At 41.0% G+C, this 17,919-nt stretch overlaps 1 protein-coding gene across 4 annotated transcripts in view; it reads left to right on the top strand.

Annotated features, from left to right (window-relative positions):
• The window catches only part of LOC125458564 (sodium-dependent phosphate transport protein 2A-like), a 50,422-nt gene extending 32,873 nt beyond the window's left edge, over window positions 1-17,549 (top strand). For all 4 annotated transcript variants that reach the window (XM_048543965.2, XM_059650778.1, XM_048543964.2 and 1 more), the window contains 5 exons: window positions 2,430-2,550; window positions 3,790-3,957; window positions 6,003-6,119; window positions 10,923-11,047; window positions 13,227-17,549. In XM_048543965.2, coding sequence (XP_048399922.2) covers window positions 2,430-2,550; window positions 3,790-3,957; window positions 6,003-6,119; window positions 10,923-11,047; window positions 13,227-13,799 — 1,104 coding nt within the window. In that variant the 3' untranslated portion in view covers window positions 13,800-17,549. The remainder of the gene's footprint in view (window positions 1-2,429; window positions 2,551-3,789; window positions 3,958-6,002; window positions 6,120-10,922; window positions 11,048-13,226) is intronic.
• Window positions 17,550-17,919: the final 370 nt, after the last annotated feature.

The following is a 17,919-nucleotide window of genomic DNA, read 5'->3' as shown; positions in this document are numbered from 1 at the left end:
GAGTGACCATTTAGCTGGTCAAGCCTAATCTGCCATTCAGTGAGATCATGGAACGTGAGCAGTGCTTACAGGGCCAGTTTTAATCGTCGACGAATAAAAAGAAAATTCCACTAAGTGCAGCCCAGTTGCTCAAGGTACAACTGTGGAGGTGCAGTCAAGGAAGGGATGGATGCATTAACTTTAGAGTCAGAGAAGCTGAGACCTTGGAGGTTCTAGTGTCCAGTGATTATAAAGGTTACAAAAATTAGGTAATAAATTTAAAGCAAGGGCAAATCTAGTGCTTCCATTCATTCCTATCAAACCTAAGTCCAAAGATGTGAGTTAAGGCATATGGCAAAAGAATCAATGGCAAAGTGAGAGGAAATGTTTGTGTACAGTGAGGTGTTTCGATGTGGATTTTACAGTGGAACTGATTCAACTGTGGCTTTCAAAAGGGAATTGGATTAATGTCTGAAGAGAAAAAGAATGGTTGAAGTATTGAGGAAAAGCAGCCGAGTGACACCGGGCAAAATGTCCTTGGAGAAGATGGGCTGAATAGCCTAATTAATGATTCCCTAATCTTCAGCTGATTCTAACCAGTCTGTCATTTTGATGTCATGTGACGCCTTTGCTTTTGCACGCTCTTGCTCTATTTGTAAAACAACATTCAAATATGCCGCGTAGAAAAATTCTCAACTTGCACCGTCACCTTTCAAATACCTGCACCTGCGAATCTTTAGGTTTGCTTGCTCCTTTTCAAAGCCAGGTACCATGATCTGATTTCTGGAATAGGAAATGCTGGCTCAATGCAACTGGGGGAAATCTGTGGAGGGAGAAACAGTTAACACATCAAGTCAATAACCTATCATTAGAACTGGAAGGAGTTGGGGATAAAAAATTTTACAATGAAGGGGAGGAAGAGGAAAGGATGAAAGGGAAAGTCTGGTGGGGGGAGGAGAGTGGGCACAAGGGGGAAGGTGGGAGTGAAAATCAGCAAACAGGAAAAAAGTGGCAGAATTTAGAATGGAAATAAGAAGTGAAAAATAAAGAGAAAAGGAGAACAAGCAAATTATGTTGGTTGTAGAAAAAATAGAAAGCTTGGAAATTCACTTACAGATCCATAAACTGTAATAATACGAACAAGAATGTGAGGAAATGGAACTATTTTGCATGATAATTTTAAAACCAGCACTGACATATGGGCTGAAAGTACTATGCTACATTAGAGATGTCTATAACTCTCTAAGTCTATGAGGAAAATTTGGGACTAATGAATTAAATAGCAGAAGGTTAATAGAATACCAAAGTGAAATAACAGACAGAATAAAAACAGGCAGGAAATCAAATTAAATATCATTTAATTTTCTGTCTAACTGTTCTGTGTTTTCCTTTATCTCGATAAATTTAAATCTATGTGATCATGATAAAAGTATAGCATAAAGTTGGCTACTTGTGTTTACTTGTCTTCAGAACAGGAGGTCAGTTCTGTAGAAGGGTCACTGGGCCTGAAACGTTAAATCTGCTTTCTCTCCACAGATGCTACCAGACTTGCTGAGTTTTTGCATCAATTTCTATTTTTTTCCTGATTTCCAGCATCCGCAGTTCCTTGTTTTGTATAGATCATGATCTGTATTGTGTGTGAAAGATGCCTGGAGGTTTACAGATATTTGTGACCACATTCCTGATAAATATATTTCCACGCAAAGCTGGCGTGTGCAATTCTAATAAAAATGTGTCTGTACAGATAGCCGTTTCCTTTGTGGCTCTCAAATTTCATAGAATCATAGAAACACTACGGTGTGGAAGCAGATCATTTGGCCCATTGATAGCACACAGAGCCTATGTAGAGCATCTCACCCAGACCCAATCCCCACCATTTGCCCTAGGCCCAAATTTCTCCATGGTTGTTCCACTGGCCTGCACATCCATGAACACTATGGACAGTTTAGCACGATTAATCCGCCTCACCTGCATATTTTGGAACTGTGGGAGGAAATGCACGCAGGCACAAGGAGAATGTGCAAACTCCACACAGACAGTCACCCGAAGGTGAAAGCACACCCAGGTCCCCGGCACTGTGAGGTAGCAATGCTAACCACTGAGCCATTGTGCTGCCCTGATATCAATGAATATTATTCTTTACATCTCCGGGTAATATTCCTCTTGTGATATGTAAATGATTGCAAGCCAAGCAATTTTAGGACTGACATGAAGAAGATTTTCCTTACATGATGAGTTGTTCAAGGCATGGAATAGATTCCTGCATAGGGGTAAAAACCTTCGCAACCCTTTAAAAATGCTGATAGATGCTGTGTTTCTTCAATCTCGATGGATGAGTTTTTTCACCCACATCCTAGTTGCAAAGATGTTGATAAAACCACCTTAAAACTGACTGCTACTGTAGTCCTTTGTGGACTTCCTGGTATGTGTTAATGGGACCTTGTTTACAGCTACAGGACAACATCACCGTGGACAGCCTCGAGAAGTGCTCATCACCTGAATCATGCTGGCAAGACAAGAATTCTACTTGGACTTTGGTCAACAGAACATATGAAGAAAACTTTGAGAAATGTACGTGTGAACAAAATTTCTGCAATTTGGTGTTTGTTTATATATTTGTACAAATGTGTACTTCACAGAAAAAGAACATAATGCTTTTGTTGATTAAGAATACAATCTGTAGTTACATTTTAATAATGCCTTGACATCTCTTGGTATTCAGATATGAGATAGGCTGATTTTTAATCAGCCTGAGATTCAAGGGTTATGGGGAAAAGGAAGACAAGTGGAGTTGAGGATTGTCAGATCAGCTATGATCTCATTGAGTTTTGGAGCAGACTTGATGGGCCAAATAACCTACTTCTGCTCATATGTTCTACGATTTTAATGGTCTTATGGTTCATGTTCAGTTATATATCCATAGATATACACACGCGCACACACACACACACACACACACACAGACACACATACATTACATACACACACATGCATACACACACACAAACACACACACATTATGTAGATACATACACACACGCATGCACGCACGTACATAAAAGCACACACACATTACATACACATGCAAACATTGTTATTTTAGATATTTGTTGTTATTCTGTTGATTTTTTAGCAATATGATGTAAAACAGTATGATGTTTTGAGACTTAGGGTAGAAATTTACCAGGGGAGAGAACACAGCAAAAATTTGTTGGTTACTAAATACAAGAAGAAATAATAACACAATACACATAGGTAGGGATTAGAAATGAGAGATAAGTTCAAACAAAGATAAAAGTTAAAAGGCACATTGGTCAATCTCTGTATTGTTTGTGAAGAATAGATAGGGGAATGTTAACAGTTAAACATTTGATTTTGGGATTCGTGGCTTTGCAAGTTAGTTGAAATTCATTTGTCCTGTTTCCTTTTGAATGGCTTCCTGGTTAACCAACTTCTATTGCTCAGAATGACCGACTGTTACCTGCAATGCATGGTTAATTAGTGATTGGTTCTTCTGCTGTGAACTTCACAGCACACTTGGCGTTTGAACTCAGGCTAATGTTCATACATACCTCAGTCCACTGACAATGCCAAGCACCTCAAACTTGGAGAAAACCTTCTTCCAGTAGCTAAACCAAACCTCATGCATTTCGGCAGTCAAAGTCAGCACATGGAAAATGAGTCATTGGATTATCGAGAGTTTGGTGACGATGTTGCTCAGTAAGTCCTTCATCTGTCGACAGTGCAGGAACTGCATGTCTTAATCACAAGTGACTGTTTGATCATTTGTTGTTTGTGCCTTATTTCCAGGTAATCATTTGTTTGTGAACTCCACTATGTCTGATCTAGTGGTGGGCCTGATCCTATTGGCTGGTTCCCTGGTGGTTCTCTGCACATGCCTGGTCCTGATCGTCAAGCTGCTGAATGCTATGCTGAGGGGACAAGTTGCTAAAGCCATCAAAAACGTCATCAACACTGGTGAGTGGCTGACTGTGGATCAAGGGCCTCATTCTGTGCTGTATCTCTCAATGCCTGCAGTGGATTTGCTTGTGCCACTTAACACAACTACTCAAGTTTTACCATTACTTCTGAGCAGAGGTTCACCAAACCTAAGTTAAAGTGAAATAAAAGCAAGAAGCACTCAGCTACTCAGGCAGCACATGAAAAGTAGAATTTGGCATTTCAGATTAATGAACTTTCACCCTAAGGGTTATCAGTCTGACTTATTAAATCTGCCGCCTTTCTTCTGTGAACGCTGACACACGTCCTGTGTGCTTCCTGCAGTTTGTGCTTTTAGTTCAGGTTTCCAGATACAATGCACTTTGTCCAGTCAGAATTATGCTAAGAACATATACATCTTTCCAGAAAAGATGGACCAGTCCAAAATTGTCAGTAATAAACTTCATAAGTAAAGCTCAGAAACTATGGATCAAGGCTACTTTAAACAATTGTCTGGTGTCAATCCTCATTGCCAGGATGGAAGGAAGACCACAGAAGTGGGAACCAAACATCTTAACACTCTATCAGGCCACAGAACTTCTCATGATATCTCTTTATATCTCCTAATTAGAGTTAACAGTGGTATTTGATGGGAAGAGTGATATGAGAAGTTGCTTTCCATAAAGGATAGAGTAACATTAATTTCAAAAAATGCCTAACAGAAGTTAAAGAAGACATCAACACCCACATCAAAGCTGGAGTTCGGCAATGGGACCCATGAGATCAAAGGCTGTCGAATAAAGGGTTAATTGTACTAATACTGTAACAATAGTCCGTGATGTGCACAAAGAGGTATCTCATGATGGTTTCAGACCACATGGGCATTGAGAGGTTGGGGCTTCTTTCACGGGAGGGCAGGGGGTTGAGAGTGACATTATGGATGTTTACAACAACATAAGAGATATATAAATGGTTAATGGTAGGGGTCATTTTCCTAAGAGGGGGAATTTCAAGACTAGGGGGTTGAGCGTTAAAGATGAGAGAAGAGATAAGAAACGACTAGAGGAACAATTTTATTTTCACAGAGGGTGGTTCATGTGTGGAATGAACTTTCTGAGGAAGTGGTGGATGTGGCACAGTTACAATGTTTAAGAAGACACTTAGGAAAACTTTGGAGGCATATGGGCCAGGAGCAGGCAGGTGGGACTAGGTTAGTTTGGGACTATATTCGACGTGGATCAGCTGGACCAAAGGGTCTGTTTCTGTGCTGTATGGCTCTATGGCACTCTTCCACCATGTTTATGCATACAGTTTTGTGAATAATGAGCACTAATTGCTTATAAGGTTGCATTGTGTGTAGTTCTAATCCATCCCAAACTCTCAGATACTTGTGAGAGATATTTCATACAAACGCGAAGGTGAATGTCAATCATAGAGGGACAAAGGACCACACATTGTTGTACTTAAAAAAAACAGAACATCTCCACATATAATGACCAGAGTAATTTAGATCAGGAACTTTACTCCCACACCCCTCTTGGTAATCAACAAAGCCACATCAATAGGACAAGAGAACAGATTACCGTATTTACAGAAGAAGTTCAATACTCTGGCATTAAATAATAAGTAAGTAGAAATGTGTGAAATAGCCTGAAAAATCTTTAATTGCTGCTGGGTCAATATTCTGGAGCATGTTACATAACAGAGTGTGCAACACCTACCACTGCAGGGACTGGAGCAGCTCAAAACGAAGACCACCACCGGCTTCTCACGGCCAACTAGGAATGGTCAATAAATGCCAGGCTTGCTGTTGATTCCCAAATCCCAAAGCCAAATGAAGTAAAAATGCTTTTGCGGAGGACTGCTACCTTAGCCTGCGGACTAATCATAACATTATATCCTAAGAAGCAAGTTTGCAGATTTATAGTTGAGGATAAAAAAATTTCCAATGATCATGAATAGCAGGTCAGTAGTTATTGAGACTGATCATTTTCTGATCAGTGAGGTGAATGATTGTAACTGCTGATGCTCAGACAGATGGCAGATCAAACCTATTTCATACCATATTCTCTCTTTGATTTCAGATTTCCCATATCCATTTGGTTGGTTGGCAGGGTATCTTGCCATGATGGTGGGAGCTGGCATTACATTTGTTGTCCAAAGCAGCTCAGTGTTCACTTCAGCCATCACTCCCCTCATTGGTAAGCTCATAGGCCTTTCAATGTAGTGACCAAACCATAAAGTGTCTCTGAATCTTGGAATTACAGCAAGCAGGAAGGCCATTGGGCCCATTATATCTGTGCTGGGTCTATCAGTCCCCATCATTTACAATTCTTTCCCTTTCAAGCATATATCCACAATTTATTTGATAGTTTTAACCAGACCCATCAAGGACGGCCAACTTATTGCAGCTCTGGACTGATACCCCAAGTTTCCAAATTCCATGGTGAGCTGCAATGAACTTGCACTTCTTTGTGACACACCTACCCACTTGGGTAATCACAAAATGATTAACTTACAAGGTATTCTCTGTCTTGTGGATATCCTCCCCCCAGACCCAGATTTATTTCTATTCAAAAGGACCCAATTTATTCATGCTGTCATGTTTTAAAAAAAAGAATGATTCATTAGTTCTTAAATACACAGATGATAAGTGAGTCAAAAAAAGGAACATTTTAACGAACATAAAGGTCAGTCTTCATGGCTCACTTGTGAAGAATACATAATTGAATATTGATAATTGATTAGTCAAATTTGGGATTCTTGGCTTTGAAAGTGAATTGAATTTCTTTTATCCTACTTCCTTTTGATGGTGGTTAGCTGTCAGCACTGAGAGCAAGAGTGCCCTTCATCTACAATGCAGGGGTGACAATGAGTCCTTTAACTGTGATGTTATCTTTCAAACTAAGGCTAGCGCGCAAATGTACACTGGTACCCACAAGCATCACATTTCGCTAACACATTTTTCTGCCAGCACACACAGACTGGGGTTGTATTGGTTTTCAAACTCTATCCTTGTGCATTTTTAAAGGCAGGACACTCAAACATTGTCTCTTTCCCCGCTTTTCCATTGCATTCACAGTCTGAAATAGATCCCAAGAGGTTACAGCTTTGTTTGTATTGCATTTTGCCCTGTAAAGCTTCTTTGACACACGCAGGTATGACATTCCAGGTGTTTTCTCTCCAGACTGTCAGTGAATTTGCATTCACAGTCATCCTGGTTGCTTCAGTCCTCTTTTAAACATCATATGTTGGAATTAAAATCTAGTGTGGCCATTGTAGATATGAGGTTGATAATGCCAAAAGCTACTAATGATTAGGCGTTCGCCACCCGTACAGACAATGTCCACTAGATCATAATATTGTCTAAAACAAAATGTGTCTTCACCTTTCTGCTAATTCTTTTAAACTTGCTTCCTCATGAGATCAAACTTCCCACAGAAAGAAGATTTCTATTTTCACTCTCTTCATGCTTTTTATAATTCTGAACACCTCCATTAAATGTTGTATTAACCTTTGTGAGGTGCCATGGTGGCTCAGTGATTAGCACTGCTGCCTCACAGTAAAAAGACCTGGGTTTGATTTTATCCTTGGACAACCATCTGTGTGGAGTTTTTACATTTTCCCTGTGTCTGCATGAGTTTTCTCCAAGTGCTCCAGTTTTCCTCCCACAGTCCTCGGATATGCAAGTTAGGTGGATTGTCCACAATGTCCAGGTGTGTGCAGACTGGGTAGACTAGCCATTGGAAATGCTTTAATCATTCATGGGATGTGGGCATCACTGCCTAGGCAGCTTTTATTGTCCATCCCTAATTGCCTAGAGTCAACCACATTACTGTGGGTCTGGAGTCACATGGAGACCAAGTAAGGATGGCAGATTCCTTCCCTAAAGGGGATGAGTGAACCAGATCGGTTTTTCCCAACATTCAGCAATGGATTTATGGTCATTGTTAGACTCTGAATTCCAGATATTTATTGAATTCAAATTCCACCATCTGCTGGGGCGGGATATGAACTCAGGTCCTCAAAACGTTATCTGGGTCTCTGGGTTAACATTCCAGTGATAATACCACTAGGCCAGGAATCAGGTCAACACAAGACTTGCCTAGAACACAAGGTTGCAGGGATAGGGTAGAGGGGCAAGTGTGGATGGGATGCTCTGGGGCGGGGAGGGTGCAGGGGGTGTCGTTGTAGATTTGATGGGTCAAATGGTTTTTTCAACACTGTAGGATCTCTCTGCTCTAAGGAGAACACTTCAAGCTTCCCTAACCTCTTGAAGGAACTGCTCCTTATCATTTGTACCCTAGGCCTTGACATTCTCTCTGTCCAGAATTTGTCACAACACTCTCATCAATGCCTAACTGATGATTTGTAACAGCTTAGAGGAATTTCCTTTCATGTTCTATCTAATGAAATTCAGTTTTGGAGATGGGAATGGTTGGAAAGTGGCGGAAAACCAAGTTAGGACAGCTCTTTTAAATACCTGGACAAGATTCCCAGTGGGGTACTGCCACTCGAACCAGTAACCCAATCAGTGAAGGTGGACCAGAAATCAGTGTCATTAAGTTCTCAGTAAAGGGCCACTTCCTGAAAGTGTCGCAAGTTGGCTGGCATTGCAACGGGCCCCCTGTTGTGCCAGGCACCTGGGAACACTCGGGGGCATTCAGTCAGTGGGATGGAATAGATATAAATGCTGGTATCCGGGTGACACAAAACTCAAAGTGTTACAATCGTTGCAAAATATGCCTGCTACCCCAACTGCCCTGAGGATCCATCTGCATACTAGACTTAGTTTTTATAATAGCCTGCCTGGATCCTTTAATGGGTAGCTCCATTTTGAGTTACCCTCTGGGTGTTGCTGTTCTTCAGCAATGTTCACTGTCCCTAGAAGGCTATCAGCTAATTCTCCCATCATGCCCTCTGATTGCCACCCATCCTGAAGCCTGTGGGCTACCTGTCTCCCTAAACTGGATGGTAAACTCGGAGGGAACCTGTTGATTGGGCACCACTTGTAAGGTTATGCAAATGGGTATATGACTGACATTGTCTAGAACCTGGAAACTGTCCCAGTGCCTGTGAATAATACCACTCCAGAAGATTCTCATCTCTACTTCAATCAATCAGGCCAAGGATGTGAACTGAGCCACATTATCAACTTATCCTAACACCTTCAAATAATTTATGCAGAAACCCAAGTCTCGTGTTTCCTTCCACCCTCTTTAAAAAGTGCAAGAGTATTTTCGGCAGAATTTCATCATTCTCTAGATGGTGGGTTCTTGGCATGGCCTGGGCGGTAAGATACTGGGGGGATTATATCGGGAAAGGGAAGCGACAGATAGCAAGGTGGGTCATCTGTCCCAAGATTTAAAGGCCTTCAGAAGGACACATTGCAGGTGGATAGTGGTACAATGGTATTACAATCAGACAAGTAATCCAGAGCTAGAGGCTCATGGTCTAGGCACAAGGAGTCAAGCTGGTGGAATTTAAATTCTATTGATAAATCTAGAATTTGAAGCCACTCTCATTAATTGTATTCATGAAAGCTTTCAGTGATTGTTGTAGAAACTTATTCAGGGAAGGAAATCTGCCATTCCTTACGAATCTGGCATATATATTTTCTTTTCCTTTATTCATTCATAGCATTTGGGCTTCACTGGTTAGGCAGCATATTGCCCCATCCCTAATTGCCCAGACGGCACTTCAGAGCCAGCCACATTGCTGTGGTCTGGTGTCACATGTAGACCGGACCAGATGAGTTTCCTTCCCGAAAGGGCATTAGTAAACCAGATGAGTTTTTTCGACAATCGATTCATAGTCATCATTAGATTATTAATTCCAGCCATTTATTGAATTCAAATTCCACATCTGCCACAGTGGGATTTGAACCTGGGTCCCTGGAATGTTGCCTAGGTCTCAAGATTAGCAGTCCAACAAAAATACCACTAGGCCACTGCCTCCCACTACGGGAATCCAGACCCACAGCAATGTGTTTGATTCTTAACTGCCCTCTGAAAATGTTTGAGCAAACTGCTCAGTTCAGGGGCATTTTGGGATGGGGAAAGAAAACACTCACATCCCAAGGAAAGCAATCGTGAAGCTGCTAGCATTTTACGGATGGTGGAAGCAAATGGGACCCACTTAACACTAACCCTCACCTTAATCCTCACCCAGTCCTCCTCGTACCCCCCTCACCTGGGATCTACCTCACCGGGGACCCACCTCACTCCAGTTCTACCTCATCCCAACACTGGAGATCCAAAATATCTTATCAAGTTCAGCTCTTGAATTCTCCCCTCAAAGTCTGAAGGTTAAGGGGTCATGCTCCACTTCAAATGTTTAAGCAACATGATCTAGGCTGACTCTCCATTGTGGTTCTGAGGGATGATACTGTACCCTCATTTCTCAGGTGACATTTTCAGTCAATGCTTGAATGATCCTCTCAAATCAGCTAAGTGGCGTGGTGATGTGCTGTTGTAAAGAAGCCTTCTCAGTGTCCAGTCAAATATTTATCTTTCAACCAACACCTAAATCCAGTCATTTGTTACATTACTGACTGTAGGAGCTGGCAGAAGGCATTTTACATCGTGTTTCCTCCATCACATTAGTCATTACACTTGAAAGTTCTCCCTTCCTTTTTTCCTTTCTGTTTTAATTATCTCTCCACTCTGTCCCCCCAACCTTCTTCATATCAGCTCCATTTTAATCCTGTACTTGGCCATTCTTCCTGGTATGATCATTTCTATCATCACTTGTAAAGGCTATTGGCGCCCCTCCCATCTCAATCCTGCAGACATTCTGTGCACTTCCATAAAAGTCAGTCTTGAAGATCCATCTCATTAGAATTTCACTAGATAATCAGTAAAACTTGAATGGCCTACAGTTCAGGCCTCAGTTCTTAAATAACTACGTACCAAGCTTTCTTGGCTTGGATAAGTTAAGTACTTGATAAACTGTGTGTACTGTTTGATTAGTTGCAGGGTGTGATGTTCTGTTATGTTGTCTAGGTATTGGAGTGATCAGTATTGAGCGTGCCTACCCTTTGACCCTGGGATCCAATATTGGCACTACCACCACTGCAGTCTTGGCAGCTTTGGCCAGCCCAGGTGACATGTTACCAAGTGCATTCCAGGTAAAGCCATACCTCTATCACAAAGATATGAGTCTTTCTATGTGGTGAAAGAACACAATTGGAGAAATATACCTAGGACAAAATCGGATTTATATTTCAATAAGTGTTCCTGATTTAGTTATCACTTCATTTCAAAATGTATTGACCAGGGATGGGACCTGGCTGTACAGGGGATTGGAAATCCTTGTTCGCCTAATTTAAATCTTTCATGTGTGCATCTTGCTAATGCAATTCAACAGGTATTGAGCCAATTATATCCATCACATTATGTCCTAAAATACCCACTTTCCAAAAGAACACAATGAGGAGGAGAAATCCCAATTCATTTTAACTCTCCTGAGATTGAGCACTGGAGATCAATTATAGGTCAGTTTATTTTTTAAAATGATTTAAGTAAAGAGCGTAGACCAAACCAAGGATTGAACATGACTCGTTGACTTTTCTGATGATCCCTTGAAAGTAATATGATTGGAGCGGATGTTATTAGATAGATCATATCCCACTTTTTACGAAAACAAGGTGGTTTTTTACTGAAACATAAGCATGCAGTTCTGCTGATTTCATTTTCACGATAAAACATAAGTTTATTATGCAAAAGAAATGAATAGAATAAATAAGCTATTTATATACAATATAGTTTTTAAAATTTAGAAAAACATTGTAAATATATGATCCTACCTAATGTTACACCATCATTTTAAACTACTCAAATACCAGACAGAGTTCTCCTGTTTATTAGATCTGTATGTTTGACTTAACTTTCTTTCAATTCCCAGTCTTGGCACTTTGATGGTCTCTTTTTTGACACAATCAAGCTTAGATTTTGTCAGCCTCAAATAACCCCTTCACTGTTCTAACCAAGTACTTCAGGTCTGCAATTTCAAAGAAAACCATTACACTATAACCTATTTCCTAAACATTCTGAACTAATTCTCTTCTTCAGAAGAAACTTCTTGATCTCGCTTCAAGTAGGGCTTTTGTGAACTGACGCTTAAAGCTTTCGAATCCAAGTGTTTTCCCTTAACCAGAACAAAAACAATCCTGCTTCTTTCATAATTTTCAAAATCTCCCCTTCCCCTACTGCATCCCTAAACTAGCCCAGTTCATCCCCTCCCCCCACTGCACCACGCAACCAGCCCAGCTCTTCCCTCCCACCCACTGCATCCCAAAACCAGTCCAACCTGTCTCTGCCTCCCTAACCGGTTCTTCCTCTCACCCATCCCTTCCTCCCACCCCAAGCCGCACCCCCTGCTACCTACTAACCTCATCCCACCTCCTTGACCTGTCCGTCTTCCCTGGACTGACCTATCCCCTCCCTACCTCCCCACCTACACTCTCTCCACCTATCTTCTTTACTCTCCATCTTCGGTCCGCCTCCCCCTCTCTCCCTATTTATTCCAGTTCCCTCCCCCCATCCCCCTCTCTGATGAAGGGTCTAGGCCCGAAACGTCAGCTTTTGTGCTCCTGAGATGCTGCTTGGCCTGCTGTGTTCATCCAGCCTCACATTTTATTATCTTGGAATCTCCAGCATCTGCAGTTCCCATTATCTCTGCTTCTTTCATACTAGTTTTGAAAACTAGTACGCAATCATCATTCAAGAAAGCCTGACAAATTAATCATTAAATCCATTTATTCACACAGACTAAACCCACTTGCCACTAGTTCAAAATCTAAACTCTAAAATAAATTATATTTATATTGTGTATAAAAATGCCCTTTAATCTGAAAGACTCAGTTATGTAAAATATCTTGGAGTTGAGTGAGCTTAAAGATTTGCAGTTGAGATGACTTGCGTTGCGACTTTCACTTCAATTGCCCCAGTCTACTCACATGAATCTCTAAATCAGCATGTCACACACTGCCCCGCTGAGCCTTAATGAATCATACAGTTGCCTCAAATCTTTGAGACAAAATTAAACTCGGAGTCCATTTTAGAACCAAATTGAACAGGTCATGGCCACTCTACGTATGGAATGTCCTATCTTTCTATAACAGAAATGCTATCCTGTCATCAGTAGGGGGATCAAATTCAAATTGGTTTCTTATAGTGCCAAAATTTACAGTCAATCTTAATTCCAAAAAAAAATGTTCCACACTGTCACGCTTGGACCAGCTAAGAGATGTCTTCTCGTAAATAATGAGGAATACCAATTTACATTTAAACTCTTCTTTTTTGCAGATTGCCCTTTCCCATTTCTTTTTCAACATTGCTGGGATTATACTGTGGTACCCACTTCCGATTACTCGTTTTCCTATCCGCATGGCAAAGACCTTGGGAGAACGAACTGCCAAGTACCGCTGGTTTGCTGTCTTATACCTGATCATCTGCTTCCTTCTGCTCCCCTCGCTGATCTTTGGCCTCTCCATGGCTGGTTGGGAGGTCCTTATTGGAGTCGGTGCCCCCTTCATGGGCATCCTTGTCTTCATAGGCATCACCAATGTATTGCAAACGCGTAGGCCCAGTTACCTGCCCAAGAAGCTCCAGTCGTGGGACTTCCTCCCCACCTGGATGCACTCCCTGAAGCCAATGGACCGGGTCATAACCAACGCTGCCCTCTGCTGTACAGACCACTGCATTTGTTCCGACAAAACAGAGAACCAGGAGGTCGCAAGCTGCAGTGAGAAATCCCCACAGCTGAAGGTGAAGGCTGCCTGCGACAACCCACCCATCACCTACTCGGAGGAAATTTCAGTCGGTGCTGCCTCTCCCATATTGAACAGGTTGCCCGTGCTGGACATCACACAGCTGTAAGACCCCGTTGTGGTTTCGTCTTGTTTCCTTGACATTTTTACTTTCAAAGGTTGCAGAGTTCTTCTTTCTTCCTCCTTTTCCCTCCACTCCCACCACCTCAAAACTTTTCGGCTCTGTCCCCAGGCCCTACAACTTGAACAGTGCAGGAATGGTTCGGACTGGGTTTGGGCACCACTGTATCTTCTGCAACTGAATGGTGTGAAGGAATGTTGCTGGGAGAAGGCCACAAATGTTAGTTGAGTGATTCTAACCGCAACACATCCTGACAGTCTCCCCCAACATACTGCCAACTAACAGAAAGATGTTAGGCCCTGTTCGAGTTGAATGCGGTAGAAATGCTGGATGGAGGAACATGGTGTGAAGTCCCTGATTATCCATTAATTTGGGTTTTTAACGCTGGTTGGCCACAATTCTTTAGGTTTTATCAGATGAACTACTGTCCCACCCATTCACACAGATCCCCACCCCACCTTCTATACTGTATCATGCCTAATATCTTTTAGCCTGATATTTTAAAGAAATGAAGAGAATGAAAGAAAACAAACACAATCTAGTGTTTCTTTCCTGGGTTGCTCCATGAAATAGCCAGTAGCTTGATCTTTAATTGCAAAGCAATCTTGGAGTTTTGTGCTTTTAATGTTAGAAAGCAGTAAAGCAGCTTTGTTGATTGCAGTAGTTAGGAATTCTACACCTTATTGCCTTAGAATTCAATTTCAAAACTATAAAGAGACTATACTACAGCGGAGCACTTAGGTCACATCACTCTGCTAGAAAAAGATAAGCAGGTTTTATCTTCAAGCCACCTCTTTATACTCATCTCCAGAGACACATTGTGGCCTTATCTATCACTCTCATGCTCTAAAAGTACATTGCAGGGTGTGAAAACTCCCCTTCAACATTCATGGCCCACAGCATTTGCGAGCCATGATAAATCTGCATAATTGTTTCAGAGATAGTAGGAACTGCAGATGTTGGAGAATCTGAGAGAACAAGGTGTAGAGCTGGATGAACACAACACACCAAGCAGCGTCAGAGGAGCAGGAAGGCTGACATTTCAGGCCTCGACCCTTCTGTCCATTCTTGCTTTCCATGGTTTGTACTGACTTTATTTGATTAGCTCGCTACCCCAGAAATTTCCCAAGTAAGGACATATTAAGAATCATTCAGATTTGATGTTGCAACTGGCACTCACCTTAGAGCTCCTCTTAAGAGTTCTCATGCTACAATCCAAGCCAACTAAAGTGTAGTCATGCAGAGGTACAGAACTTGAGTATTACTGGAAAAAAAAAGATGGATACTCATCAGGAAAATAAACATCAATGCCAAGCATTTTTGCAATGTACACTTTTATTTCTACTTTCCCTAATCCATTGGGTTTATTTTGGATCATAATAAACCAAGGCAATTCTAATAATGGGATAGATCCAATGCTATTTATTAAAACAAACTACACTACAAAATAATGCAAAAGCATTTTATCCATAAAATATTTCCAATTATGAGTGTACCTATATACATACACATGATTGAGGATCAGACTGAGATCAGACTGTCCCGTCTCAACCTCTCGCCATTGATCAGACAAGCTTTTCTCTTAGCTATCTAGACTCTGAGGCAAGTCTTCTTTATATCTTTTAATTAGCAAATTATCAAGCTGCCCATGCAAACACACAAACTTGGCATCTCCCATGGCTGGGTTAATTAATTTATTCATTAAGAGCTGCTCATTTCTTCTTGGAAAGAAGCTTATCTCTTGGTTGTTACAAATTTGGGCCTCAACCTTATCTTAGTTATGCTGTTATCACCTTTACGTCGGCTAATTAACCATGTGATATTGATAAAACACAATTTTATGATCAAGTACTGTGTTCATAGAATCCTTACAGTGTGGAAGCAGGCCATTCAGCCCATTGAGTCCACTTTGACACTTTGAAGAGCATCCCACTCAGACCCACCCCTCCACCCTACCCCTGTGACTCTTTATTGCCCATAGCTAATCAATCTCAGCTGAGCATCTTTGGAAGATGATAGGAAACTGGAGCATCCAGAGGAAACCTACGCAGACACGAGGAGAATGTGCTAACTGTCCACAAACAGTCACCCGAGACTGGAATCGAACCTGGGCCCCTGCCACTTCAAGTCACTGATCCACTGTACTGTCGAAAATATTAACTGATAAATTGTCCACATTATTACATCTAATGACCTAGTCTGTTTCAAAACTAGAAACAGCCAGTGACTGTGACTGTTCAGGCCATTACTGCTGAGTTTCAGCACTTAATTAAACACATACACACAAATCCTTTCAGATGCAGAAACATTAAACCACTGACCTTTCTAATCATTAGGTCATCGCCAGCCTTCATATACTTTTTCCTTCTAATTTGAATTCTGCTAATCTAACGAATTTTGAGGTAATATCTCCAGTATCTTTTCAGAACAGAGTGGTAAGTTGTCAGCAATTGGACTGTAATTAATAGAGGTATTACCATCGAGGATCCATGAGTTTGGTGATGACTGACAGTCAACTGCCAAGGTTTGATTAAATTTAAATCAGGCAAGTTGGTTGTGATGGGTGAAGGAATTGCCCTGAGAAATGAAGCAGAGAATGGTTGCCTTATGTTTTGTTGAGTTGAAACAGGCACACTTTGTGCTTTGATATTTCTTCTGAATTGTCCTGATGAGTCAAGACAAAAAAGTCAAACTATATTTATTTTTCAGCAATATTCAAATTTAAAAGCAGTGATCTATATTCATTTGTACTAGTGCTCTGAGAATCCCATTTAATGATATGAAGGTAGGCAAACATATTTCACTCCAAATTCTATAACCACAGTTGTAAGACCATTTCACATAGAATTACAAAAATAACTTGGACATTTAAACAATGTTGTGTGATGTCAATGCACCATGAATAATGAACTATGATTCAGCATATAGATGGAATTCCATTTTCCTTTAATATTAGTTGAAGTATTGGGGACAACATTTATTGTCTCTACAAAACAGGCCATAGCAAATCAGCAGCTTGTTTTATACACAACCCAATTTTCTGTTCAATTGTATTCAACGGCCTAGATGTCAGATGGGTTGCTGACTCATGACAGTCTTGCTCTGATGCACTTCTGCATTGCACTGCTATCCCCAGTGTTTTATCTACTTCATTAGTCCTCACTTGATGAACACATTTCACACATAACAGTTTAAGTGGTGTCACATGGTGCAATCCACGAGTGCTCAGATGTTTACAAGCAAGTTGGCCAGCAATCGATCAATCACAGAGGTTATGACCCGAAGTAATGGTCAGAGGAAAAGCAGTCTCTTATTCAATTGAGGAAAGAAACTTGAGGTGTGATGCTGTGAGGCTCCACTTTGAGCTTAAAGTCTGCATTGAACCCAGACAATCAGAATGTTCTGCTTCATGGTGCCACCAAATGTCCCACTTAATGGAATTTTAGGGGAACTGTGGATCGGCTATGCCAACTTATTTGAGTCTCAAGTCTATTAATATGGGTCGCTTCTTGGGCTCCTGCAGTCATAACAAATTTAATGTCTGTTGCCCTAAGTGAAATTCTGTCTTTCCTGGAGTATTTTGCAGTCTTTGGAAAATGTTGAGGGCTGAAAACGCTTCCTTAACATTTGCCTTTCCTTGGCGAAATTGGATTAAGCATTGCTGTTCTCGTAGCCTGTTTGAATTTATTGTTATGTTGTGGACATATTTTTTACTTAATACAGATGTAGAAGCTTTTACTTGAAGTCTACTTTATTTTTCTTGGTGCCAACAAAACATCTCAAAGGGCAAAGCTTGAGAGAAGTTGATGTGTTGTTAACTACCCTGGATAGAATAAAACACAAGCAGCCTAGTAATCTAAACATAAAAATATAAGAATGTAAGAAATTGGAGCAGGAGTAGGCCATTGGGCCCATCAATCCTGTCATACCATTCAATAAAATCATGGCTGATCTTTTCACGGACTCAGCTCCACTTACCCACCCACTCACGATAACCTTTAATTCCTTTACAATTAAAAAAATCTACCTACCTTTGTCTTTAAAACATTCAATGAGGTAGCCTCAACTATTTCACCGGGCAGGGAATTCTACAGATTCACAATTCTTT

This window comes from Stegostoma tigrinum, chromosome 13 (genome assembly GCF_030684315.1).
Source record: "Stegostoma tigrinum isolate sSteTig4 chromosome 13, sSteTig4.hap1, whole genome shotgun sequence".
NCBI lineage: Eukaryota > Metazoa > Chordata > Chondrichthyes > Orectolobiformes > Stegostomatidae > Stegostoma > Stegostoma tigrinum.
Note: the sequence above shows the minus strand (reverse complement) of the source record. Positions and strands in the feature narration are given on the sequence as shown.